This window comes from Eublepharis macularius, chromosome 5, assembly GCF_028583425.1.
Source record: "Eublepharis macularius isolate TG4126 chromosome 5, MPM_Emac_v1.0, whole genome shotgun sequence".
In the NCBI taxonomy this organism is placed as follows: Eukaryota; Metazoa; Chordata; class Lepidosauria; order Squamata; family Eublepharidae; genus Eublepharis; species Eublepharis macularius.
This window is the reverse complement of record NC_072794.1, coordinates 171,309,785-171,335,438: the sequence shown is the minus strand read 5'-3', so window position 1 is coordinate 171,335,438 and position 25,654 is coordinate 171,309,785. Positions and strand designations below refer to the sequence as shown.

The 25,654-nt window shown below is 47.5% G+C and overlaps 1 protein-coding gene across 1 annotated transcript; it reads left to right on the top strand.

Moving 5' to 3' along the window:
- Window positions 1-1,878: 1,878 nt before the first annotated feature.
- On the top strand, window positions 1,879-25,277 carry LOC129330480 (interferon regulatory factor 4-like). The gene is made up of 8 exons (XM_054980519.1): window positions 1,879-2,179; window positions 2,284-2,458; window positions 3,433-3,524; window positions 6,020-6,131; window positions 7,933-8,049; window positions 16,697-17,092; window positions 19,602-19,720; window positions 21,477-25,277. Exons 1-8 carry the CDS (start codon window positions 1,994-1,996, stop codon window positions 21,612-21,614), a joined length of 1,335 nt encoding a protein of 444 aa, XP_054836494.1. The 5' UTR covers window positions 1,879-1,993; the 3' UTR covers window positions 21,615-25,277.
- Window positions 25,278-25,654: the final 377 nt, after the last annotated feature.

The following is a 25,654-nucleotide window of genomic DNA, read 5'->3' as shown; positions in this document are numbered from 1 at the left end:
GCCATGTGACCATTTTCAAGAGGTGCCGGAACGCCGTTCCACGGAGTTCCAGCTGAAAAAAAGCCCTGGCTTTACATAAAGATCGAAGAGCATTCGGGGTGTGTGTGTGTTATAGGACTGACCCTTGTGGAACCGCTCAGGGTGTGTCCCACAATTACAACTGGTGTCCTACAACAACCTTTTGAGTCTGGCCCATACGGAACAATTTAGACCAGTCCCAAACAGTTGGAAAGGGGGTCTCCTCTGGAAGTGAATCTAAGATGGGGGGGGGGAATATGCCTCACTGTATGTAATCTGTGACAACATTTGTTAGTGTGTCTCAATTACAGAAACTGTGACTCAGATGGCTCAGGCAAGCCCAGTCTTGTCAGAAGCTAAGCAGGGTTGGCCTTGGCTAGTAATTGGATGGGAGACCTCCAACGAAGACCAGGGTTGCAGAGGCAGGCAATGGCAAACCGCCTCTGTTAGTCTTTTGCCATGAAAGCCCCACCAGGTGTCATGTCTGCACCTCATCCATGCCATTATTTTAAGCTGTTACAATGAGCCACTGCTGTTGCTGTGAACCACTATTGATGCTGTACCCTGATGTCATATTGCCAATGCCATAAATTGCCTTGCTTTCCCAGGCCTACTAAAGCCACAGGTGCCTTATCTAACTGCTTTGAAGCTCCCAGAGCTTCTGACCTTGTAAACTGTCGTTTCAACTTTAATCTTATACCTTCCGAGTGTCTAGACTGGGTATATAAACTATGCCAGCAGTACCAAAGACCGTTTCACGCCACAGGTTGTTTTACTGTTGGGAGGGGGGAGGAGTAATTGTGTTTCTTCTATAAGAAGAAGGGTTTTCATGCATTTAGGTATTCCTGTCAACTTGCCTGTTTGCTTGCTTTTCTTCCGAGCAATCCTATGGACATATCTGTGAACTGGATGTGATCCTGAGTAGAGCCTTTTCCACCAAGATTGTGGATTTCTTGCTGTGAGGGTACAGGGGTCTATCTTCCATAGACTGACACCAGGGGTCGCCATAAGTCAGCTATGACTTGAGGGCACTCTCCACTACCACGTTATGGGAACTGGGAGCAGGACAGCTCAGGCAAGCCCGATCTCACCAGATCTCAGAAACCAAGCAAGGCCAGCCCTGGTTCTTCCTTGGGTAAGAGAGAGAGACCACCAGGTTTTGCTCTTGCTATGGACCTAGGTGGCCCCTCGGTTGGGCGGATGGGGTTCACAGAAGAGAGCTGGGAGACAGGAAGGGCAATGGAGCTCCCATGTTCTAAACGCCAGTTGCTGGGGGCAGGAGGGGGAAGAGCAAGAAGGGGAGCTATGTGCCTCTCTCCCAGTTACAGTTGCCAGCTCTGGGTTGGGAAATTCCTGGAGATTTGGGGGCTGGAGACTTGGGTGGGCAGAATTTGGAGAGGGGCCTCAGCAGTGTGTAATGGCCACAAAGCCCATCTTCCAAGAGTACCATTTTCCCCAGGGGCCTGGAGATCAGTTGTGATTCCGGGAGATCTCCAGCCACCGCCTGGGGGCCGGGCTCCACCGCTCCCCGAAGCGTTCCTCGCCGGGAGAGAAACTTCTCAGCAACCCCTTCGGGGCCGGCCTGTCGCGAAACTTGCCCCGCCCGGGCGCTTTCGTTTCCGCCCCTCCGGTGGTTTCGGTTTCCAACAGTCCCGTCCCGTCCCGTCTACCCCCCGGCGGGGTGTGTGTGTGCGTGTGCCGGGAAAGGGTCGCCTGCCTGGGCCGCCCCCGCCCGCCTCCCCGCCCTGCCAGGCGCCGCTCGCTTTCCTTTCGAGCCGCTCGGGAAAGGGGCGGAGAAGGGCAGGAGCGAAAGTGAAAGCGCCGCGGCGGCCGTCTCACTTTCGCCCGCCAGCAGCTCGGCCGGGCCGCGGCGTCCGACGGCGGCCTGGCACGGAGGCGGCGAGGCGGGGGGTCGGGCGGGCCGCGCTTCCCCGGCGGCGCGCATGGTGGGCCGGGCCGGGCGGAGGCCGGGGCGATGGGCGAGCCGCGCTCGGCCTCGGCCTTGCCCATGCGGCTGAAGGAGTGGCTCCTGGCGCAGGTGGAGAGCGGCCGCTACCCGGGGCTGCGCTGGGAGAGCGCCGACAAGCGGCTCTTCCGCATCCCCTGGAAGCACGCCGCCAAGCAGGACTACCGGCAGCGGCAGGACGCGGCGCTCTTCAAGGTACGCGCGGCCGCCCCGTCGGGGCCGGCACGGGCGGGCGGGGGCGCCCCGCAGCTCGGCCGGCCCCCGCTCGCCTGGCCCTCACCGCCTCCGCCTCCCCGCAGGCCTGGGCCGTCTACAAGGGCAAGTACCACGAAGGGCTGGACAAGGCGGACCCCTCGGCGTGGAAGACGCGCCTGCGCTGCGCCCTCAACAAGAGCGCCGACTTCGAGGAGGTCCCCGAGCGCAGCTGCCTCGACGCCGCCGAGCCCTACAAGGTCTACCGCCTCGTCGACGCCGGTACCTGCGCGGCGGGACGGGGCGCGCTCGGCGCCGGCGGCGGGCTCCAGGGGGCGCTCCAGGGCGGCGCGCCAGGCACGTGGCGGCCAGGCGCCTCGCCGGCGCGGCCCCGACGCGGTTGCGGGGTGGGAGGCGCGTGCCCGGGGAGGGGGCGCGCAGCTCTGGCAGCCCGAGGGCCGCTTCGCCTTCCTTGACGCGTGCTGGCCCCGCTCCGGCCTGCCTGAGAAGGGGCGGAGCTGCACGATCGGGCGCGCGGAAGGTCCCAGGTTCGATCCCCGGGTCTCCAGCTGGAAGGGGCAGCCCGCGGAAAGACCCTGGAGAGCCGTCTGAGAAGACGGGACTGGCAGATGGCCCAGCAGAAGGGAGCTGCCCGGGTTCGCCTGGGCTCTCCTGCGGTTGCCAGGCCACATGGCCTTGCACCCCCCCCCCATGGCTTGCCTGGCTCACTCCCCTCTCTGGATTGCCAGAGATTACTAGAGGACACCCCCAGGAACACCTCTGCTGCCATCAGCACTGTGCCCAGAAGCCGCCGATCCTCCTTTGCTCTGAGTTCCCCAGCTGGCTGCCATCCTAGCAGGACAAGCTGTGCCTGCCCCAAAGGCCTCGCCAGCTCTTGCGTCCTCTTGTTCTGGCCCAGTGCCCCAGGGCCAGTCCCAAAGCTAAGCCACCCAAGCGACTGCTTGGGGCAGTGCCAGTGCCTTTCCCGGGCTCCCGTAGCTCCTGGCCATCAGCAACGTGGGAAGGGACTGGCTGTTGGTGCCACAAAACAAAAAGACCGGGAATTGGCTTTGTTCTTTCGACTCGCCTGAATTAATCTTCTTTTCCTTGCCTGATAACCCAGAATTCCTGGCCTGGTGGAGGTGGAGGTGGAATTCCTGGCCTGGCCTGGTGGAGCCTTGCCTGGCTAACGGAAGTCCTCCAGACAGGGACAGTGTCGTTGTGAGTAAAGAGTGTGTTGCTCTCTCTCCCTTCAGACAAAGAAAATGGCAAGGAGACCCCCTTGGAGCCAGGCCAGCCCTCCACCTCTGTGCACCAAGAGAGCAAAGGGAATCGTAAGCCAAGCAAGGTAGAGGCATTATTCGTTCATTTCATTTGTAGCCCGCCTTCCTCAGTTAGGAAGTATAGAAACCGGTTCTATCAAACAGCACAAGGCATCCGATCAACGAAACAATTGGATGTGGATTATAGAATTAGAAAACAACACACGGAAAGCAAATTTCACTTGAGACGCTGCATTCGATAGCCCGGACTAGTCAGAGCTTGGAATCTAAACAGAAATACAATCACACTAGAGAAATGTTTGCCTGCCAACCTCTCCAAGACAATAGTAAAGAGTCCAGTAGAACCTTTTAAGACTAACGAATTTTCTTGTAGCATAAGCTTTTGGGAACCACAGCTCTCTTTGTCAGATGCAACTGATGGGGGGGGTGCATTTATTTATTTATACACCACCTCAATTTATACACCATTCTCCTATTCTCCATTATATGCTCACAACAGCCCTGTGAGGTAGGTTAGGCTGAGAGATGCGTCTGATGAAGAGAGCTGTGGCTCTCAAAAGCTTATGCTACTGTGAAGTTGGTTAGTCTTAAAAGTGCTACTGGACTCTTTACTATTTTGCAGGATGGATAAAAATCAATGATTTTTTTAAAAAAAAATCAAAAAAATTGATTTTTTTATTTTTTTTATTTAAAGCGGATTTTTAAAATTTAAATCTGATTTTTTTAATAAAATGTTTTTTGAGGAAAAATCTATCTAAAGATAGTTTTCTGTCTAAGAAAGGTTATCATCATAAAATAAGGATTAGTTTTTAATTATATAGCATGAGGCTGTATATTCATGCAATGTTTAAATTTGGGGGTAAATGAATTCCATTAATCCTTTCACAATGTCATGCCCTTCCAGAGGTTTCTGTAAGATTATTGGGCAGTTTTTCTATCTAGAAGATAATATCACAGATGCTTGGTTTTACAGTTCTCAAACCTGTGAATGTGTGGCTGCAGAGATCACGTCTCGATAGCAAAAAGGTTATAAAATAAACATAGATCCAGAGGAGTTAGCCGTGTTAGTCTGTAGTAGCAAAATCAAAAAGAGTCCAGTAGCACCTTTAAGACTAACCAATTTTATTGTAGCATAAGCTTTCGAGAATCAAGTTCTCTTCGTCAGATGCATGATCCGAACTGGTCAAATACAGAAGAGGAGACAGTTCGGATCATGCGTCTGACGAAGAGAACTGTGATTCTTGAAAGCTTATGCTACACTAAAGTTGGTTGGTCTTAAAGGTGCTACTGGGCTCTTTTTGATAAAATAAACATACACAGTTGAGAAAAGGACCTTAATCCCATTTTTAATCCCATGATTTAAATCTAGTCTTACTGACTAGTGACTTAAATCATGATTTAAATCGATTCAATTTAAATCAAATCCACCCTGCTATTTTGCAACTACAGACTATCGTGGCTAATTCCTCTGGATCTATCCCCAAGGAAACGTTGTGACCCACCCTGAGCCTGCTTGCGGAGAGGGTGGGATATAAGTCTAATAAATGAAATGCAATGAGTGCAGGGCTGCTGTTTAGAGGAAAACAATAGTAAACCGCCTCTGCTCCTCTCTTGCCTTGAAAAGCCCGTGAAATGGAACTTGATGCTGTCACCATAAGTTGCTTACCAGCTGATAGCGCAGCATACTTTATCTTAATGGCAGCATTAGGCTGTAGTAGTAGGAAGAAAAATGAAGTCCAGTAGCACTTGAATGACCAACAAAACGTTTCATACCCTGGAAAACTTTGTTGGTCCTTAAGGGGCTACAGGACTCGAATTCTGTAACGCAAACCAAAGATTTTTCTAATGCATGACGTAAACAGTGCTGGATGGCAAACTACAGAAAAAGCTAGGTGATACATACAATAAACGTTGCAATAGGTTTCAAAAACAAAATCCAACGGGAAGCTGCTGAATTGGAATTCATATGTAAATTTGACTCGGTCAAGCTGGGATTGAATAGAGACTATGAATGGTTATCTCATTATCAGAAGTAACTGACTTCCTTAACAGAAGCAAACTGATCTCCATATCAGAAGCTACTGTTTGCATCTACTCCTCCCTCCCCTCTCCACCTATATATCTGACCAGTTTCTTCTTGCCCTCCATGCATCTGACGAAGAGAACTGTGATTCTCGAAAGCTTATGCTACAATAAAGTTGGCTAGTCTTAAAGGTGCTACTGGACTCTTTTTGATTTTGCTACTACAGACTAACACGGCTAACTCCTCTGGATTTATAATTTGGGGATTTGTTGCAAGTTAGTTTAATGTTGCAGGCATTCTGCAAATCTAGTTTTGTCAAGAAATCGATTGTACGCCTACCAACCTGTCGCTTAGCATCTGAAGATCGTTTACTTTTGCTGCTTCGTTGGTAGTTAGTCTTCCTGTAAAGTGATAAAAATAATAACTTTTAAAGATTAAGGGTTTGCTAGAGAGAAATTGCACATCTGGAGATACTACATTAAGGCCTGGAGCATGGAAGCGAGTTCTGAATTTCACCCGATCTCGGTCTCTCTGCAGGCCAGAATGTCCTTGGAATCAGGCCAGGATAGCATCGGGGGCCCAGCGGGCAGCTGCCAGGAGTCCTCAGAGCCGCAGGCTTTGCAGAAGCCAAACCAGGAAGAGCAGCAAGGTAAGGACAAAGCTTCTCTACTGTGAAAGGTTTGTGCAGCCCTAAGGGTGTGTCTGGAGCGTACCAAACCACACTAGCAGGGGGTCATCAGCAGTGGAGGGCAAGCTGACTTTGAAAGGTGTTTGTCTGCGATTACTGAGCAGCCCTCGTAAGCTTCCCAGAGTTCTCAGGGCCAGAGCTTGAAGGCCACCGCTGTTGTCTAAAGGCTTGCCCATATGACGGCTTCTCGCCCTCTCAGTCTGTCACCTAGATGATTGTTAGCCAACTGGCAATTTATCCCAGAGTGTGCTAAGCCACTCAGAGCTAAACTACACAAGACGCCCGACACTTGTTGGGTTCCCGCAAGTTTATCTGGGAAGTGTAGTTGGGCTCATCCCTGAGCTCTGGAGGAAAACCTGAGCAGAGAAGATTTTTGCAAGAGTGTCTCTTGCAAAAATCCACTCTGCTCTAGTTTTCCTCCGGGAACGTGGTGGGGGCATGTCAGAGCGGCATCAGCCGGACCGGAAGGACAGGGGCGAAAGAATCGGTGAGGGATGCTCAGAGAGAGCCAAGCCCGAAGCTGACAAGATGGACCTGCTGTGGCTGCCGCCGCAACTGCTAAACTCAGTCGTCCCTTCCCACAGAGCTCCCAAGGTCGGGGGGGCTCAGGTCTCCTTCCCCCTCTGTGGGAAGGGATGGTTGAGTCTACAGTTGACGTCATGCCAGGTGATGGAGAGACCTCCGAGAGGGGTTGCTCGACTTTGCTCAGGAGAGTATGGTGGCTCTTGTCCAATGCCAGTGTTGGGCTGTGACCTTGTAGTGGAAATCACGGGGGATGCTGGAGTACCAACAGCGTGTTGTCTGCTGGCCTACAGGTTGCAGCAAGAGCTCTAGGTTCTTCCTCGCTTCTGAATTTTGCTTCATTTTGAACAAACTCTAGGCAAAAGTTGCAGGGGGGGGGGATGAACCCATAATTTGGGTGGAAGTAAAAGGTTGAAAACTGACAAAAATCTTTCTTCATGGCTTGGCTTTTGAGGGCCGGGATTCGGGAGCACCTTGTGTGGTGAGTTATGGGGAAGATTTAGGTAGCACGCTTAGTGCTACGGGGCGGGATTTGGTGATGCCGCCTCCAGATGCCCTCCAGGGGAAATGCCAAGCCCCCTTCCTCCTTCAGCAGCTGTAGCTGGAATCCTCCCAGGGATCTACCATAGAGACCAGCCCTGCCAGATGAGTTTGGGATAGAGTTGGCAATGGGTGGTTGTAAAATATCCCATTGGCCCTAGCCAGGGGTCATTTCGTAGAAAAAGAGCTGGAGGAACTCATTAGCATAACTAATTAGCATAACTGATTTGCATATGCCACACCCCCTGACATCACCTATCCTGGCTGTTTTGGACCCAATCCTGGCCATTCAGGGCCAAAATTGGGCCCAAAATGGCAAAAAGGGGCTGAAAATGGCCAAAAAGGGCCCCAAAATGGTCAGGATTGGGCCACTGATGAGTGGGAGAGTGATCCACCACCCATCACAGGCACGATCCGGGCCATTTCAGCCCCAATCCCGGCCGAAACAGGCCAAAAATGGCCGAGAGTCAGGTGGGCGGGGCTACCTGAGATGTGACCTCTTTGGGGAACTGCCGGAACTGCGTTCCTGTGCGTTCCCCCTCGAAATGAGCCCTGGCCCTAGCTATTGCTGAAGGTGAGATTTAAACGTGCAACCCTCGGAGCCAAGTGGAGAGGAACTTCTGCATTTAAATCGCCATGCTACATCAAATAGGCTGGGTAAATAAAAGTAAATTCTGTGGCTTTTACTTGTTTCTCTCAGGCTACCAAATAAAAGGGTTTTTTTACAACTGGAGCCCAGCACAAGTTTGCTGTCGTTCGAGTCTTTGCTTCACAAGTCCCAGTTCCCGACATGGCTACTGTGAAAACATCAACTCAGGTATGAAAATATTTATTTATTTATTTATTTATAGTCTGCCTTTCTGAGACTCAAAGCGGATTACAGCACAAGATTAGTGCAGTCAGTATCAAGTCATTTCCATAAACAGTGCTATAGGGTAAATCAACGCAAGTTTACGAAGACGTAACGTTAGCAAAAATCCAATACTGAGTTGAAGAAACGCTGAAACAGAACATAATCAGTTCTAGGGCTGACATTAGACCACATGAAGCACAGGTAGCACATAGGAGCACATACTTAAAGCAACAGATAGGATGTAAGGCAACAGAGTGGTGAAGTCTGTGGTCCCTAAACAGAGCATAAGCAATTCTAGGACTAGCATTGGACAACTAAGTACTACCCAATAGGATCATGTTTGAAGCACAAGTAGCACATACTTTAGGCAACATAGTGGTGAAGTCTGTGGTCCCTGACTCGTTAGTGAAGCCCCTCTTTGAGACCCCCTCCCTACAATACTGCCCTCCTCTCTGAGTAAAAAGCTCTTTTGAATAATTCAGTTTTGCGTACAAGTTCTCCTGACCTCCTCAGGCCGTTCCACATGGTAGGGGCCACCACAGAGAAAGCTTGTGTATGGGTAGCTGTTGATTTCGCCCATAGGGCAGGAGCCACCACAGAGAGTGCCCCACCGCAGGAAACTTCCAGGCACCTTTTTGTGCTGTCCATAGCACCAGATGCCTTCTTCCGAACTGACGCGCTTCCAGAAGTATTACGGTCCATCCATTCCCCAATGCACAGACCTGAGAAGATCCAGAGGGGTTAGCCATGTTAGTCTGTAGTAGCAAAATAGTAAAGAGTCCTGTAGCACTTTTAAGACTAACCAACTTTATTGTAGCATAAGCTTTCGAGAGCCACAGCTCTCTTCGTCATATGCATCTGACAAAGAGAGCTGTGGCTCTCGAAAGCTTATGCTGCAATAAAGTTGGTTAGTCTTAAAGTTGCTACTAGACCTGAGAAGAAGGGACTTTAGGGGAGTTGGCTAACAGCCGCATTCACAATTTCCAGTCCTTCCAGAGACCCGATCCCCGGCACCTTTTTTTCAACACCCAAACAAAACGCTGGTTTAAATGTGAAAACCCAGTCAGTTGCCATTTCTTTCCCAAGGAACTCTGGACGTGGTGATTATCTTCACTTCCTATCTCCTCCTGTCTTCTTTTTTTTTTTAAGATGGAAAATGCGTAATTGGGATCCTTGTGGGATTTTAAATGATGCATGGGGCCTGGTACATTTCGAACACTTTTAAAAATATGATACGTTAATGATAGTTTTGTGAAGGGACTGGGAATTCTTCGTTAAAGATCTCTGCTGTTTGCAGAACAAAAATCCCCAGGGTTTTTCTTAACCTCCACAAGAGCTTTCCTTTATGAATCCTTGACTAAAAGTCGTAAACAACTATGAATAATTTCTTGATCGGAGTCCAGTTCGCAGATTACAGGGCCCAGCTTTTTCTTGGCACAGAATTTTGATTTAAAAAAAAAAAAAAGCTTGGAGTCAGGTCATGTTTTATACATTGCATCACTCCACACAAATTTCAGCGATTTTAACAAGGGGACTGGGGAGATTGTGGGTAGTGCTCCGGATTTTCTGAGCTCTAGTTGGATAGGTCAGAGGTGACTTGATGGCACATAACACACACACAGTTGGATTGGGGCATACATGCTATTTAAGTATGAAAATACTTCTCAGCAGTTTTTCCTGCAAAAGTTAGTTTCCTGCAATGTATTTTCTTACTCGAATAGAACAGGAAAACCCAAAATGTTGCTCAGTAAACAGCAAAATCATGTAGGGATCAAACAGTAATTCAAGGTGTTGGTTCTTACCTTTAAAGCCCTGAGTGGGTTGGGACCGGCATATCTTCGGGACCGCCTCTCCTTGTATGTTCCCCGGAGACCACTTCGATCAGCGGATAGATGTTTACTGGTGGTCCCCAGCCCTAAGGAAGCCCGCCTCGCTTCAACTAGGGCCAGGGCCTTTTCAGTCCTGGCCCCGGCCTGGTGGAACGCTCTGTCAATGGAGACCCGGTCCCGGCGGGACATATTATCATTCCGCCAGGCCTGTAAGACAGAGCTGTTCTGTGATGCGTTCGGTGGTTAAAGGGGGTGGTGCCATGTGGGCCTCCCACCTTTGGGGTGGGGGGTTCTCCCCACCATTGCACTTTAATGTACTTGGTTAATTTATAGGTTAGTGATTTATAGGTATAGTGATTTATTCTTACCTGTTGGTCTAGAAGTGTTTTGTATTGCAAGTTGATGATTTGATACTGGATTGTAGCTTTGTATATATGGTTACATTATTTATTTAAGATATTTATTTGTTTAACCTATTTATGAATTTCTCAGATGGTATATATGTAATTAGGGTGGTTCCTGCCATTGTCTATCACGTATAATTATTATTAATATTTATTTTATTTATTTATTTATTTATAGTCCGCCTTTCTCACTGAGATCTACCGCTGATTACACAGCGCAAATGTGATACAATATAATTGACAGCTAGGACATTCACTGAGCAAAGAACAATAATGAACGACCGTTAAAGACATTCAGGGAAACAGATACAATAGAGTAGGGGAATGGAAAATTTGAAAGCCAAGCATAAAGCCGAGCACAGAGATGAAATCTTTTTGAAACAAATTATGACTAATCTACATGGCTTGTTTAGCAGTGTGGAAACTCCCTAGTAGGCGCATGTCTACATCAGGTAGTACAGTAGTGTGTAGTTCCTGCCCCCTCCTATGCAGTTCTCTAAGCTACTTCTTACGACACAGCCCTATAATCTGGATAGACTCCTCCTGGATAAATTGTCTTGCATAGTTGGCAGAAATCTGGATAGACTGCTCCTGGATAAATTGTCTTGCATAGTTGGCAGAAATCTGGATAGAATCCTCCTGGATAATTCTGTCTTGCATAGTTTGCGGAAATCTAGATAGAATCCTCCTGGATAATTCTGTCTTGCATAGTTTACGGAAATCTGGATAGAATCCTCCTGGATAATTCTGTCTTGCATAGTTTACGGAAATCTGGATAGAATCCTCCTGGATAATTCTGTCTTGCATAGTTTGCGGAAATCTAGATAGAATCCTCCTGGATAATTCTGTCTTGCATAGTTTACGGAAATCTGGATAGAATCCTCCTGGATAATTCTGTCTTACATAGTTTACGGAAATCTGGATAGAATCCTCCTGGATAATTCTGTCTTGCATAGTTTGCGGAAATCTGGATAGAATCCTCCTGGATAATTCTGTCTTGCATAGTTTACGGAAATCTGGATAGAATCCTCCTGGATAATTCTGTCTTGCATAGTTTACGGAAATCTGGATAGAATCCTCCTGGATAATTCTGTCTTGCATAGTTTACGGAAATCTGGATAGAATCCTCCTGGATAATTCTGTCTTGCATAGTTTACGGAAATCTGGATAGAATCCTCCTGGATAATTCTGTCTTGCATAGTTTGCGGAAATCTAGATAGAATCCTCCTGGATAATTCTGTCTTGCATAGTTTACGGAAATCTGGATAGAATCCTCCTGGATAATTCTGTCTTGCATAGTTTGCGGAAATCTGGATAGAATCCTCCTGGATAATTCTGTCTTGCATAGTTTACGGAAATCTGGATAGAATCCTCCTGGATAATTCTGTCTTGCATAGTTTACGGAAATCTGGATAGAATCCTCCTGGATAATTCTGTCTTGCATAGTTTGCGGAAATCTGGATAGAATCCTCCTGGATAATTCTGTCTTGCATAGTTTACGGAAATCTGGATAGAATCCTCCTGGATAATTCTGTCTTGCATAGTTTACGGAAATCTGGATAGAATCCTCCTGGATAATTCTGTCTTGCATAGTTTGCGGAAATCTAGATAGAATCCTCCTGGATAATTCTGTCTTGCATAGTTTACGGAAATCTGGATAGAATCCTCCTGGATAATTCTGTCTTGCATAGTTTACGGAAATCTGGATAGAATCCTCCTGGATAATTCTGTCTTGCATAGTTTGCGGAAATCTGGATAGAATCCTCCTGGATAATTCTGTCTTGCATAGTTTACGGAAATCTGGATAGAATCCTCCTGGATAATTCTGTCTTGCATAGTTTGCGGAAATCTAGATAGAATCCTCCTGGATAATTCTGTCTTGCATAGTTTACGGAAATCTGGATAGAATCCTCCTGGATAATTCTGTCTTGCATAGTTTACGGAAATCTGGATAGAATCCTCCTGGATAATTCTGTCTTGCATAGTTTGCGGAAATCTGGATAGAATCCTCCTGGATAATTCTGTCTTGCATAGTTTACGGAAATCTGGATAGAATCCTCCTGGATAATTCTGTCTTGCATAGTTTGCGGAAATCTAGATAGAATCCTCCTGGATAAATTCTTTCTTGCATAGTTGGCAGAAATCTAGATAGAATCCTCCTGGATAATTCTGTCTTGCATAGTTTACGGAAATCTGGATAGAATCCTCCTGGATAATTCTGTCTTGCATAGTTTACGGAAATCTGGATAGAATCCTCCTGGATAAATTCTTTCTTGCATAGTTGGCAGAAATCTAGATAGAATCCTCCTGGATAATTCTGTCTTGCATAGTTTACGGAAATCTGGATAGAATCCTCCTGGATAATTCTGTCTTGCATAGTTTACGGAAATCTGGATAGAATCCTCCTGGATAAATTCTTTCTTGCATAGTTGGCAGAAATCTAGATAGAATCCTCCTGGATAATTCTGTCTTGCATAGTTTACGGAAATCTGGATAGAATCCTCCTGGATAATTCTGTCTTGCATAGTTTACGGAAATCTGGATAGAATCCTCCTGGATAATTCTGTCTTGCATAGTTTACGGAAATCTGGATAGAATCCTCCTGGATAATTCTGTCTTGCATAGTTTGCGGAAATCTAGATAGAATCCTCCTGGATAAATTCTTTCTTGCATAGTTGGCAGAAATCTAGATAGAATCCTCCTGGATAATTCTGTCTTGCATAGTTTACGGAAATCTGGATAGAATCCTCCTGGATAATTCTGTCTTGCATAGTTTACGGAAATCTGGATAGAATCCTCCTGGATAATTCTGTCTTGCATAGTTTGCGGAAATCTAGATAGAATCCTCCTGGATAAATTCTTTCTTGCATAGTTGGCAGAAATCTAGATAGAATCCTCCTGGATAATTCTGTCTTGCATAGTTTACGGAAATCTGGATAGAATCCTCCTGGATAATTCTGTCTTGCATAGTTTACGGAAATCTGGATAGAATCCTCCTGGATAAATTCTTTCTTGCATAGTTGGCAGAAATCTAGATAGAATCCTCCTGGATAATTCTGTCTTGCATAGTTTACGGAAATCTGGATAGAATCCTCCTGGATAATTCTGTCTTGCATAGTTTACGGAAATCTGGATAGAATCCTCCTGGATAAATTCTTTCTTGCATAGTTGGCAGAAATCTAGATAGAATCCTCCTGGATAATTCTGTCTTGCATAGTTTACGGAAATCTGGATAGAATCCTCCTGGATAATTCTGTCTTGCATAGTTTACGGAAATCTGGATAGAATCCTCCTGGATAATTCTGTCTTGCATAGTTTGCGGAAATCTAGATAGAATCCTCCTGGATAATTCTGTCTTGCATAGTTTACGGAAATCTGGATAGAATCCTCCTGGATAATTCTGTCTTGCATAGTTTACGGAAATCTGGATAGAATCCTCCTGGATAATTCTGTCTTGCATAGTTTGCGGAAATCTGGATAGACTGCTCCTGGATAAATTCTTTCTTGCATAGTTGGCAGAAATCTAGATAGAATCCTCCTGGATAATTCTGTCTTGCATAGTTTGCGGAAATCTAGATAGAATCCTCCTGGATAATTCTGTCTTGCATAGTTTGCGGAAATCTAGATAGAATCCTCCTGGATAATTCTGTCTTGCATAGTTTGCGGAAAGTCAGGAGAGTGGGAGCTTTTCTGATCTCAGACAGGCCGTTCCATAGATAGGGGGCACCACAGAGAAAGCACTTGGGCAGGCAGCTGTTGATTTTGCCCAACTGTAGGGTGATACCTGCAGAAGGCCCTTACCAGATGAGCAAAGCTGCTGTGGTGGAACATAGAGAGAGGGGCGGTCACACATATATGAGGGGCTGAAGCCATGAAGGGCTTTGACTGTAATAGTCATAACTTTGAATTGAGCCCAGTACCTAATGGGAAGTCAATGGAGTGACTTCAGAATGGGAATTCCCTGGTTTCAGTCATGTGCCCCTGATCTCACATGGGTTCCTGTCATGTGCTTAGATCCAGAGGAGTTAATGGTGTTAGTCTGTAGTTGCAAAATAGTAAAGAGTCCAGTAGCACCTTTAAGACTAGCCAGCTTTATTGTAGCATAAGCTTTTGAGAACCGCAGCTCTCTTTGTCAGATCCATCATCAGATGCATTTGATGAAGAGAGCTGTGCTTCTCAAAAGCTGACGATGCATCTGACGAGAGCTGTGGCTCTCGAAAGCTTATGCTACAATAAAGTTGGTTAGTCTTAAAGGTGCTACTGGATGCTTTACTATTTTGTTATCTGGCTTTGTGGATCTCAGGTCTGGAAAGGCTGAAGACCACAGCACTGGCTTACTCTCCCCCAGGCTCTAGAGGGTATTTCAAAGCCGGGAAGGAGCATTCAACTGAATCCACCATGAGTTTGTCAAGTCAAACCTTCATGGTAATCAGAATAGTCAAGGTCATAACAGTACACCGGTGCAACTTTTATATTCTGCTTTTCTCCCATGGTGAAGACTCAAAGAGATGTACGTGCAAAATGAATTCTCCCTCCAAACCCCACAATTAAAAATAGAGATATTCAAAATAGGCACCCAGGACACTCGTCCTGCAGATGATAGGATATAGAGAGGCCGTAATACCTCTTACTCTCCGCTCGCATCAGACAGAATATGTTACATCTGAGAAAACCTGCCCCAAGCCATAAGACGCTCGGCTTTGCTCCAAGCGCAGCTCTTGTACAGTAAATCAAGAGCACCAGGGTGTTTGGAAGACTAGAAACCGGGTGTCTGGAGGGACTCACAGCTGAGAGAATTGCTGCAGTCTGATTATCCTATATTCTGACCCTCACCCCCAGTCAGTTGAGTTTTGTCAGCTGGTGCTCTGCTTGATACGCCTTCAGTAAAAGCAACAAAGTTGGTTATCAGACACAGCAAGGCGTTTTCTGTGATAGCCCCCCTAGTCTATGAAACTCCCTGCCCTAAGAAGTTCACCGTAACCCTCACTTTTGTTAAATTCTTCATTCTGGAAGGACTTTGATGTTTTTATTATTCCTTAGCCTCTTTTTTTAGGCCGTTCTGGTTTCTTTCTGTATCTTTTTATGCTATGATGATGTTACTGCTTGACATTTCGTATATCGTGAATCACTGCCACCTTATGAATTTGCTTTTATTGGTTTACTAGCAACAGAGCTCATTGTGGGGGGAAATACAACAGGCTCTAGAAAACTGATTTAGCAGGGCCTCTCCGCCACCTCTATGGCCCACATCGGGTGGCTCAGGAGGTTGGGGGCGGCAAGGGCCCTGGAGCGCTCCTGTGCCCCACAGATGCCAGATTTGGCCCCAATTGGGGCCAAATTGGGGCCTGCAGAGGCAAAGAGCACTGTGGTGGGGGAGAGCCGACCTCTGCAGGTCTAGCCCTGTAAAGGAATGGTAGACTTGGCCTCTGTACTCCCGGAGGCCAGGTCTACCCAGCTGGAAGAACCATGGCAGGTAGATCCGGCTTCCCTGTGTCCAGAGGGTAGGTCTACCAGCCCAGCCAAAGAAAGGGAAGGTAGACCTGGTCTCTGAGGGAGCAGAGGCTAGGTCTATCACCCTGGTAATGCTACGGGTGGTAGACCTGGCCTCCATGAGTACAGCGCCCAGATCTATCTAGCCGGCAGAGCCATGGCAGGTAAACTTGACCTCTGAGGGTCCAAAGGTCAGGTCTACCAGCCAAGGAAAGGGACACTAGACCTGTCTCTGAGGGAACAGGAAAGGCTGGAAGCAAGGGGGGGGGAGGAGGCAGGCACCCAGCCCATTTGGGCAGCTGGAAAGGTCGGGGGGGGGAGGCAGGCACCTGGCACACTCTTGCACCAATTTAGGCACCTGAAAAGGCCAGGAGCATGGAGAGGGGGTGAGGAAGCAGGCGCCCAGCGCTCTCTTGTGCCCGTTTGGGCAGCAGAAAAGGTTGGGAGCGGGGTGGGGGCAGAAGAGGCAGGCGCCTGGTGCAATATTGTGCCATTTGGGCAGCAGAAAAGATTAGGAGCGGGGGAGGAGGCAGGCGCCTGGCATGCTCTTGCGCCATTTGGGCAGCTGGAAAGGCTGGGGGCACGGGATAGGGGGGAGGCCGTCAGGAGTGACTCTCTGCTTATCCCCACTAGGGGTGCTCTATTGCGCCTGCACTCTGGGATAACTGGTGAGTCGTCTCGAATAAGCTTAGGCTTTTATGCAGTAAGATTATTTCCTGTTACAGTCTTACTTTGTTTCTTTTTTGTTGTTGTTAGACTTGTTTTGATTGATCTGAAACATTTTGTACTGTTGTTAGTGTTAAGACGGATTGACAGGAGGGCAGGATGTACAGTTTCCAAAACGAATAAACCCGTATCGCTTGCCTCCCGTCTCTCTTTGTTCTCCAGATTGTTGGCTGCATGTCCGCATATACTATTCAGACGTGCTGGTGAAGGAGGTCACCACCAACTCAGCAGAGGGCTGCTGGATCACCTACCGCCCGGTGCCAGCGGAGGACGAGTGCCTGTACGGTCTGAGCAGCATAGAGCAGATCCAGTTGCCCTCAATGGAGATGCTGGCTGGGAACAGCCAGGCGACCAGAACTGTTGGCATCTTGCAGCGGCTGCTCCCCCATTTGCACCGAGGGGTGCTCCTGTGGGTGGCCCCTGAAGGGGTCTTCATGAAGCGGCAGTGCCAGGGCAGGGTCTACTGGAAGGGTCCGCTGGCGGCTCACGACGACCAGCCCAACAAACTGGAGAGGGAGAAGACATACAAGCTACTGGACACGCAACAGTTCCTCCAACGTGAGTGCGTCAGGCGCCGTCTGCGCAGGCAAGCCTTCCCTGGAGGGATGTGGCGGAAAATGCCTTTAACTGGCTGAGGGTGCAACCCTGGCTGCTGGCTGGGCTGCCGCAGGACCGGGGCTTCCAGGCCTGATCCAGAAGGACGTGGAAAAGTCTGGAGGAGGCCGTGTTTCCAGCACACACGCACATACCCTGCCACATTGGAGGCCTTACACCATGCCTGGAATGACACTGGTTTCCAGGGGGCAATAGGCGGGTAGGAGGAAGGGTTAAGCCGCTTTGCCCATCCTCCAGGCCTCTCATGACTGGATGAGGACAAAATCGAGAGGATGCAGAGGAGAGCGATGAGGATGATCAGGGGTCTGGAGACTGAGCCCTACGAGGAAAGGCTGAGGGCCTTGGGAATGTTTAGTTTGGAGAAGAGGAGGTTGAGGGGGGACATGATTGCTCTCTTTAAATATTTGAAAGGCTGTCATTTGGAGGAGGGCAAGGAGCTGTTCCAGTTGGCAGCAGAGGGTAGGACGCGGAGCAATGGGCTAAAACTACATGCAGAAAGGTACCGGCTGGATATTAGGAAGAACTTTTTCACGGTCAGAGTAGTTCAAAAGTGGAATCAGCTGCCTAGGGAGGTGGTGAGCTCCTCCTCACTGGCAGTTTTCAAGAAGAGGCTGGATGAATACTTGTCAGAGATGCTTTAGGCTGATCCTGCACTGGGCAGGGGGTTGGACTAGAAGGTCTGTATGGCCCCTTCCAATTCTATGATTCTATCCCTTGCTGTATGTGTCAGGTCAGAACCTCCCATGTGTTGTGTAATTCTGGCCTAAGCTGCCTCCCTGCTGGGCTTCGGAGGTGGCTTTCTGGAAGGGAGGTTGCAGCCTCGTGATTGGCTTGAGGTTCTCGGGGTGTACTCTTGATTTGGTGTAAGGCCAGCAAAGGCATGGAAAGTGGGCTGGAGCTCACACCACCCTTCCAGCTCTTAAGACTTCCAAGAGGACAATGCTTGGCCAACCTTGGAAGGCGTCACACTGAAGTTGGGGTGGGTGGAAGAGGAGGTCTTGAAAAGGATTTTCAGTATTCAGGGTTGGCTTCAATGCCGTGTGTGATTCCTGAAGCAAAGAGCTAGATAGAACCTTGCTTGGTTTGCATAACATGTCTCATCTGGAGAATTTAGCTCTCCTTGGAGTTGCAGGATGGGGCAGAATTTTTTTAAAGTACGTATGATCCACAGTCTAGCTTACCTAGAATACCTGCATCACACATTCTGGTTCCTGGAGCAGCACAACATTCAACAAGCTACCTTTGGATGGGTCAGTTTCCTTGGGAGGAGGAGAGAGAGAGGTTTATTGCTGGATAAAGAACCAGTCTGGTGTCGTGGTTAAGAGAGGCAGGACTCTAATCTGGAGAGCTGGGTTTGATTCCCCACTCCTCCACTTGAAGCCAGCTGGGTGACCTTGGGTCAGCCACAGCTCTCTCAGAGCCCTCTCAAACCCACCCACTTCACAGGGTGATTGTCGTGAAGATAATAACACACTGTAAACCGCTCAGAGCTGGCGTTAAGTTGTCCTGAAAAGGGGGGGGGTATATAAACCATTTGATTTATATAGCAGTGGTAAATATGTAAATTTTACATATTTAAATAGCAGTCATAAATATGTAAATTTTACAAGAGGAGTACAGGGGAGGTACCTGGACGTACAGTGCTTTAAAGAATGTCCTACTGCTGAAAAAAGCAGAAAGCACTAAACAAATTGCTTTTATATAAGCATGGCTGTCTAGGTGGTACGTTGCAGAAATCTGAATTTTCAGAAATGCAGTCTGCATAACCTCTTGTTATTATTTCATACGTCACATCAGGAAAAACCAGTTCTCCCCAAAGCAAACGGTTTTCCCATTCCAACCTGCAGAAATCTGATCTAACCACATCCCAGTTTCTAAAGTGGTTCCTTGCAGCCTCTGACGGGGCCGGTGGGCTGTGCTTCTCTGAGTCAGTGGCTACTACCCACCCAGAGGCTTGAAAGACACACAGTTAGCTCTTAGTGCTAAGCGAAGAAGCCTCTTTAGCTAAAGAAATGGCTTGATATGACTGTCTCTTCCCTTAAGGCAGCCCTGTAGCGTTCCTCTCCCAGGATAATTGAGAGGGCACAGACTGAAATTGATGTTAATGACCCTTAAATTAAGCTGTTGTCATTTCCTCCTCCTCTGAATGCAGTGCTCCTTAGAATCATAGGGTTGGAAGGGACCTCCCCCTGCACAATGCAGGAAATTCACAACTACCTTCACCCCCAGTGACCCCTGCTCCATGCCCAGAAGATGGCAAAACCTGACCCCAAAGTGGCAGTCGGGATTACCCTGGGCATGTAAGAAGGGGCCACGAAAACTAAGCCCTGAGCTGCTTGCTTGCTTTTCCACCCAAGAGGGGGCACGCCAGACACCATGACCCTTTCCACTTGTCCTCCTCGCTGTGTTCAGAGATCTGTGGCTCATTGCTGGAATCTCTTGTGCCACCCAGAGTTACGAGGCTACCTGAGCCATGGCGAGCCACCCCCCCAGTACCAGATCCACCTTTGCTTCGGAGAAGAGTATCCTGCCGCCCCCGGTCAGAAACTCCACAAGTTTGTCATGGCCCAGGTAAGTATCCTAGCAGTGGATGAGTACAGTGTTCCTGATCTGAGAGCTAAACTACACGAGACGCCCGACACGTGTCGGGTTCCCGCAAGTTTATCTGGTAAGTGTAGTCAGGCCCCGCCCCTGAGCTCGTGGAGGAAAACTGTAGCAGAGGGGATTTTTACAGGAGTGTCCCTTGCAAAAATCCGTGCCACTTGGGTTTTCCTCCTGGGGGGGGGGGGGAGATGTCAGAGCAGCAGCAGCTGGGCCAGGAGGATGGGAGGGAAAGAGTCAGCGAGAGAAGCCCAAAGAGCCGAGTCTGAAGCTAATAGGTGGCTAGCAAGTGGCCAAAGGAGCTACTGAGGCTGCCCCCACAGCTGCTAAACTCGACCATCCCTTCCCACAAAGCTCCGTGCTCGAGGGGCTCAAGTGTAAACTTGTGGGAACCCCACATGTCGGGCGTCTTGTGTAGTTCTTAAGCACACAGGTCAAGAGAGTTGCCCCAGGGACCGCCCGTGAAAACTAATCAAGACCTTTGCAATGTAGGGAGAACCAGAAGTCGGCTCTTCTCCCTGTAGGGAAGGAAAGAAGAATGCCCTACTGATTAGGACGTGAATTATTGCTGTATCTCTACTATTATTATTACTTATTAATTATAGTCTGCCTTTCTCACTGAGATCCAAGGTGGATCACACTACAAGTGAAAATGCAATATAATAAACAGCTAGGACATTCACTGAGAAAAGTACAATAATGAACAATAGTTCGGACATTCAGTGGAAGAGATGAAATAGAGTACGGAAGTAGCAAAGTTTGAAAAACAAGCTTAAAGTTAAGAACATATAAAACTCTAATTTACATGGAATGTTTTATAATTTACTGTTTCCTCAAATTAGCCGTGACATTCCTTAATTGATACTTAATTGCTGATGGGGGGTTTTAATCATAATTTTTCCCTTTGTAGTTGAAGCAGTTGCTCGTTATTTTTTTCTTTTCTATGGTAATGATTTCATAATCTCAGAGTTGCAGTAATTAAAAAAAAGAAACAATAATGTGCATTCATTTTGGCTGCAAAGTGAAAAACAGTCATTAAAGCCCTCAACCCACAGAACAGTAACCAATAATGATCAATTCAGAAATGCTACAGAAGGGAAGCAGTTTCAAAAGGGGCAAAAAAAATGAGAGGAAAAGGTAGCAGTGGCCTTAGGAGACCTCAGTAGTGCATTGCTAGTTGAGACTAAACAGGTTAGTGTGACATAGCTGCCTTTTTTTTAAGTTTAAAAAAGCCACAAGTCAGATCTTTGAAAAGACAGGGAGGACGGCAGGAGAACCACAGAGATGCAGTGGGATGGCAGTGGCATTGTTCCTGCGAGCCAATGTGGCACAGTGGTTAGAGTGTCTGACTAAGATCTGGGAGACCCAGGTTTCCATCCCCACTCCACCATGGAAGCTCGCTGGGTGACCAGGGGCCAGTCACATGTCTGCCTAACCTACCTCACAGCGTTGTTGTGAAGATAAAATAGGGGAGAGGAGAATGAGGTAAGCAGCTTTGGGTCCCCTTTTGGGGTATAAATGAAATAAATCTGTGAAAACAGAGTTAATGAATGATCAAAAGAACTACTTTGGAAGCAGCTTCAGGCCACGCTTCCTGAGCAACGTAGACGGCTGCAGGGATGGGAAGGGAGCAGGGTACCAAGACGAGTCATTTGGCTAGAAGATAAAAGTTTGCACTTACCCCATGTACCTGCCTTGGAATGACGTTGCAACTGTTACTCCCCAGGTGGAACCGGTATTTGCCCGTGATCTCTTCCACCATGCCCAGCGGCTGGGGCCAGGGTCATTGCCAGACTCGGAGTCCTGCCGTGCGGATGTTCCCGAGAACATTGTCCAGATTCTGAAAGACGTGTGTCCCCCTTGATTCCGCAGGGAGGGCAGCGGGGGTCTGGGAGAGTGGCTGTCGACACAACATCTCATCTGGAAGAGAAGGCCTTACCGCTCTCGGTAGCTGCTGCCTCTACTATCTTTGGTGTGTTTGCCAGGCATGGTCCCGTTCTGCTTTAGGCTGTCACGTTTCTGGAAGGCATTCACTGAACATTTCTAAAAAATCGAGCCAACTAGAATGTGTATATATATATTTTTTTAAAGAAAAATGTCAGAGAAATGTTTTAAATAAATAATAGGCTAGGCTTAGTCCTTGCAAAGAGCAGTGGAGGACAACCCGTTTCTGGACTGTTCTGTATTCCCTGGCAGAACAGCTGCGTCGCAAGCGCAAAATCCATTTTTTCAGTCCTGGCTGGCTCAGGTTACAGGATCTGAAATAGCTGCTGTTGGGAAAGACCCTGAAGAGACATCGGGAAATCTGATTTAAGTATCGGGCCGCTTCATTGGGACAGGCAGAAACTGGCTGGCAGTCCCTGTGAGAGATGGAGAAGGTCCCCGGTTCGTTGTGGTTCTTCACTTTGTAAGGGTCCAGGAGACAGTGAGAGCTAGATGGACTGAGAATCAAATTCAGAGACCCTCTTCGGTTGGCATAGCCAGAGACAAGACAGCGCACACAGAGAGGGAACAGATCAAGATAGGTAGCTGTGTTAGTCTGTCGCAGTAAAAAAGAGCAAGAGTCTAATAGCACCTGTAAGACTAACAATTTGTGGTAGCGTGTGAGCTTTCGTGAGCCACAGCTCCCTTCTTCAGATACAGCTAGAATGTGAGTCCGTCTGTCCTTGTATCTTGGAGAATGGAGTGGTTGCAGAAGCCGAATGACAATAGCTGGTGACTGGCAATGGCAGGCGTGATTGAATTGGGTGGGGCATGCAGAGGGCTAGTGGGTGTGAAGAAATTAGCATTGGTAATGAGACAGGAAGCCAATGTCTCAATTCAGTCCAGGTGGATGCATTGTAATAAATGTGCAAGCCACACCTGAACACGACTGCTGGGACATGAGTCATGAGCATGCAAAATGGAAATTGCACGTGCGTAGTTCCACCCTCTGACTGGGAACATTTGAAAAAACTGTTATGGGACAGAGCCTAAATCCCTTACCACGTTGCTATGCTTAGGCAGTGTGTTCACGTTATAGCTATGGGGTGGTGGTGAGACCAAATCATTACTAGTAGCAAATAGTAAAGAGTCCAGTAGCACCTTTAAGACTAACCAACTTTACGGTAGCATAAGCTTTCGAGAGCCACAGCTCTCTTCATCAGATGCATCTCTCAGCCTAACCTACCTCACAGGGCTGTTGTGAGCATATAATGGAGGATAGGAGAATGGTGTATAAATTGAGGTGGTGTATAAATAAATAAATGCACCCCCCCTCCACAAGTCTGCAGTTTGTGACAAGGGCCATGTTAGAACACTGGATTGGTTTGAAACGGATTCAATATCTTGGCTTTATCTGCTCTTGAGAATTCCAGAAAGTCTAGGTTTGCAGTTGCTTAGAGTTCACAACAGCGCCTTTCGTTCTTTGTGCATGGTTTAATAATAACTGCGCTTATATACTGTTCTTCTAGACAGATTAGTGCCTCACCCAGGGTGGTGAACAAGTTAATATTATTATCCCCGCAATACAGCTGGGGATGAGAAGAGTGGCTGACCCAAGGCCACCTACTGAGCTCATGGCAGGAGTGGGATTCAAACTAGTAGAGTGCTGAGTCTCAGCCAAACCACTTAACCACTGTGCTACGGCAGTGTTGTTGCCCAAGCCCAAGCCTGAGAGAAAGGCTAAGAGAGTAACCTGCTTGCCCAGCCTCATTCATGTGAACTTAACAAGAATGAAGGCGTCTTAAATTCTTGCACCAAAATGGGTATGCAAGGCTTGGCCTAAATATTCGTTAGGACTGCAAATTATAACAGATCAAGCAAAAACGGGGGTGAGGGCTTGAAGGGAGAGAGAGAAGGCGCTTTACCACTTGCACTGGGGGATCTTGGGATCTGCCACTTTTAAAAAAAAGTTAATAGCAATGATAGGAGGCATGATTTGTATCAGGACTGTGGCGCTGGGCGGTGGGGGTGTGAGATTCTGGGAGGGCGAGGCACCACCATACACTCGGGATTTTTCTTGGCACGGTTTCAGTTTTCTAGCTACACTGCTATATTGGGGCTCTCGGCAGGAAATTATAAAGAAGACTATAAACTGGGTTCGAGGTTATAGGATCCAGTCCTGAGTTTAAAAACAACAACCACCCAAGCCGAGAATGTTCACTGATGTAAAACTGACCGACACGGGATGGTTCCTTAAGTTAACAAGAACAAAGTCTCTTTAGAAAGAACGTCCGCTTAAGATAAACATTAACACTTCAGTTAAACTAAAAACCAAAACACGACCTCCTCTCAACCTTAAAATCTCCCCATTCCCAGCTTGAATCCACCTGCCCCCTGCTGCTATTAATATTTTTTTTAAAGATGATAATTATCATAGCTCTTGGTTTTCCTGGCTGTGGCCTGCAGAGGATACATTAGTATTTTCACAATGTCACAAGGATGAAAATAGTTGCACTTTTGACACCTGCTCTAAAACAATATCCCTCCAAGCGCATTCTTCAAGAACTGTTCTACAGGAACATTGTATGCGCCTTGGATCCCGTCTGGGTTGACAAACGGACAGTTTTCTCTTTGGGCTCCAGTTCATTTCTCGCACATGCCACTAGAGGGAACCAGGAACCCACTTAGCAAGAGCCTCGTCTTTATACTACAATCCTAAAAAGAATTATTCCGCTCTAAGGCCGTAGAAATCAATGGGCTTAGACTGCAGTAACTTTTTAGGATCGCACTGTTAATGTCTTTCCCTCTTGATCTTTTTTCCCCACTGACGATTTCACTTTCTTGGGGCTTTTCCAGATGTTTCAAAAACTTTCTGAAGTGGTTGACCCAATCAGTAGAGAATTTTTACAATGCTCGGAGCCTTTCTCAATTGACTGTGAATGCAAGGGGCCATTTGTAATGCCGATGAGCCCTCTTGGTTATAAACACGGGTGATGGGGAAAAAGCTGCTTTGAGCCTTCTCTAGCTTAGAATAGTCTTGATGTAGAGGGTGGAATATTTGTGCTGCAGCGCATAGTTCGTTGTTGCTGTTAGAAGGGTGTAATTGTGCGTGTTTTGTTCACTTGCTTTTTGATTGGTTGAATGTGTACCTCAGAACTGGATTGGATGAGCATATAAAATTAAAACAGCCATGACAAGAGCAGTGTTTTGTCTCACACTGCAAACCAAATCAGAAAAGAGCAGTGCATAGTCATGGGATGTGGGGTACGCTGGCTGGCTGGCCTGCCTGCCTTCTGGATCACAGGTTTCAAAGGGATACACGTTCTTGCGACACATCTGAATAATTGGGGAGGCGACTTGGTAGCCCTTGAGTGCCTGGACTGAATTTCATCGATCCATTCTGCGAACAGCAGTGCCTTCCACCTGTCACAAGAAGCCAGAGGAACCTGCCACTGTTAGCAGAAGAGACCTGTGAGATCCAGCCGACAGATCACGTGCTCTCTTTCCATGGCCTCTTGATTTTTGAAGCCTTCAGTTTGAATTGCATTTTGTGACTTTTTATATTGTTACGATTTTGTACATTTGGGGTTTGCATTATTAAAAGGATTCTTTGTAACGTGCATTTTTGTTTTACTTGACCTGTAGTGATTCCTCTTCCGTGGTTGCCATAAAGACCCCCCTCCCCAAAGATGAGCAAAAGATCAAGGAAATAATAGACTCTTGTATCAGGAAGAGATTGCTTTGCTAGCTTGTGTCTCTTTTTTAAAAAGTCTTACGGCTACATCTTCAGTTGAAAGATATGGGGACTGATTGCTCCACCTCTAGAGAATTTAGAAAATAAATTACACAATACACCCAATAATATATTTAAACGTTCACAAAATGAGAAAGGATCCTAGGCTTCTATCCATTGATACTGCACTGTCAAATTTACAATGCAGTTGAGATAAAGTGCGTCCAGCACAGCACACTCGACTCACT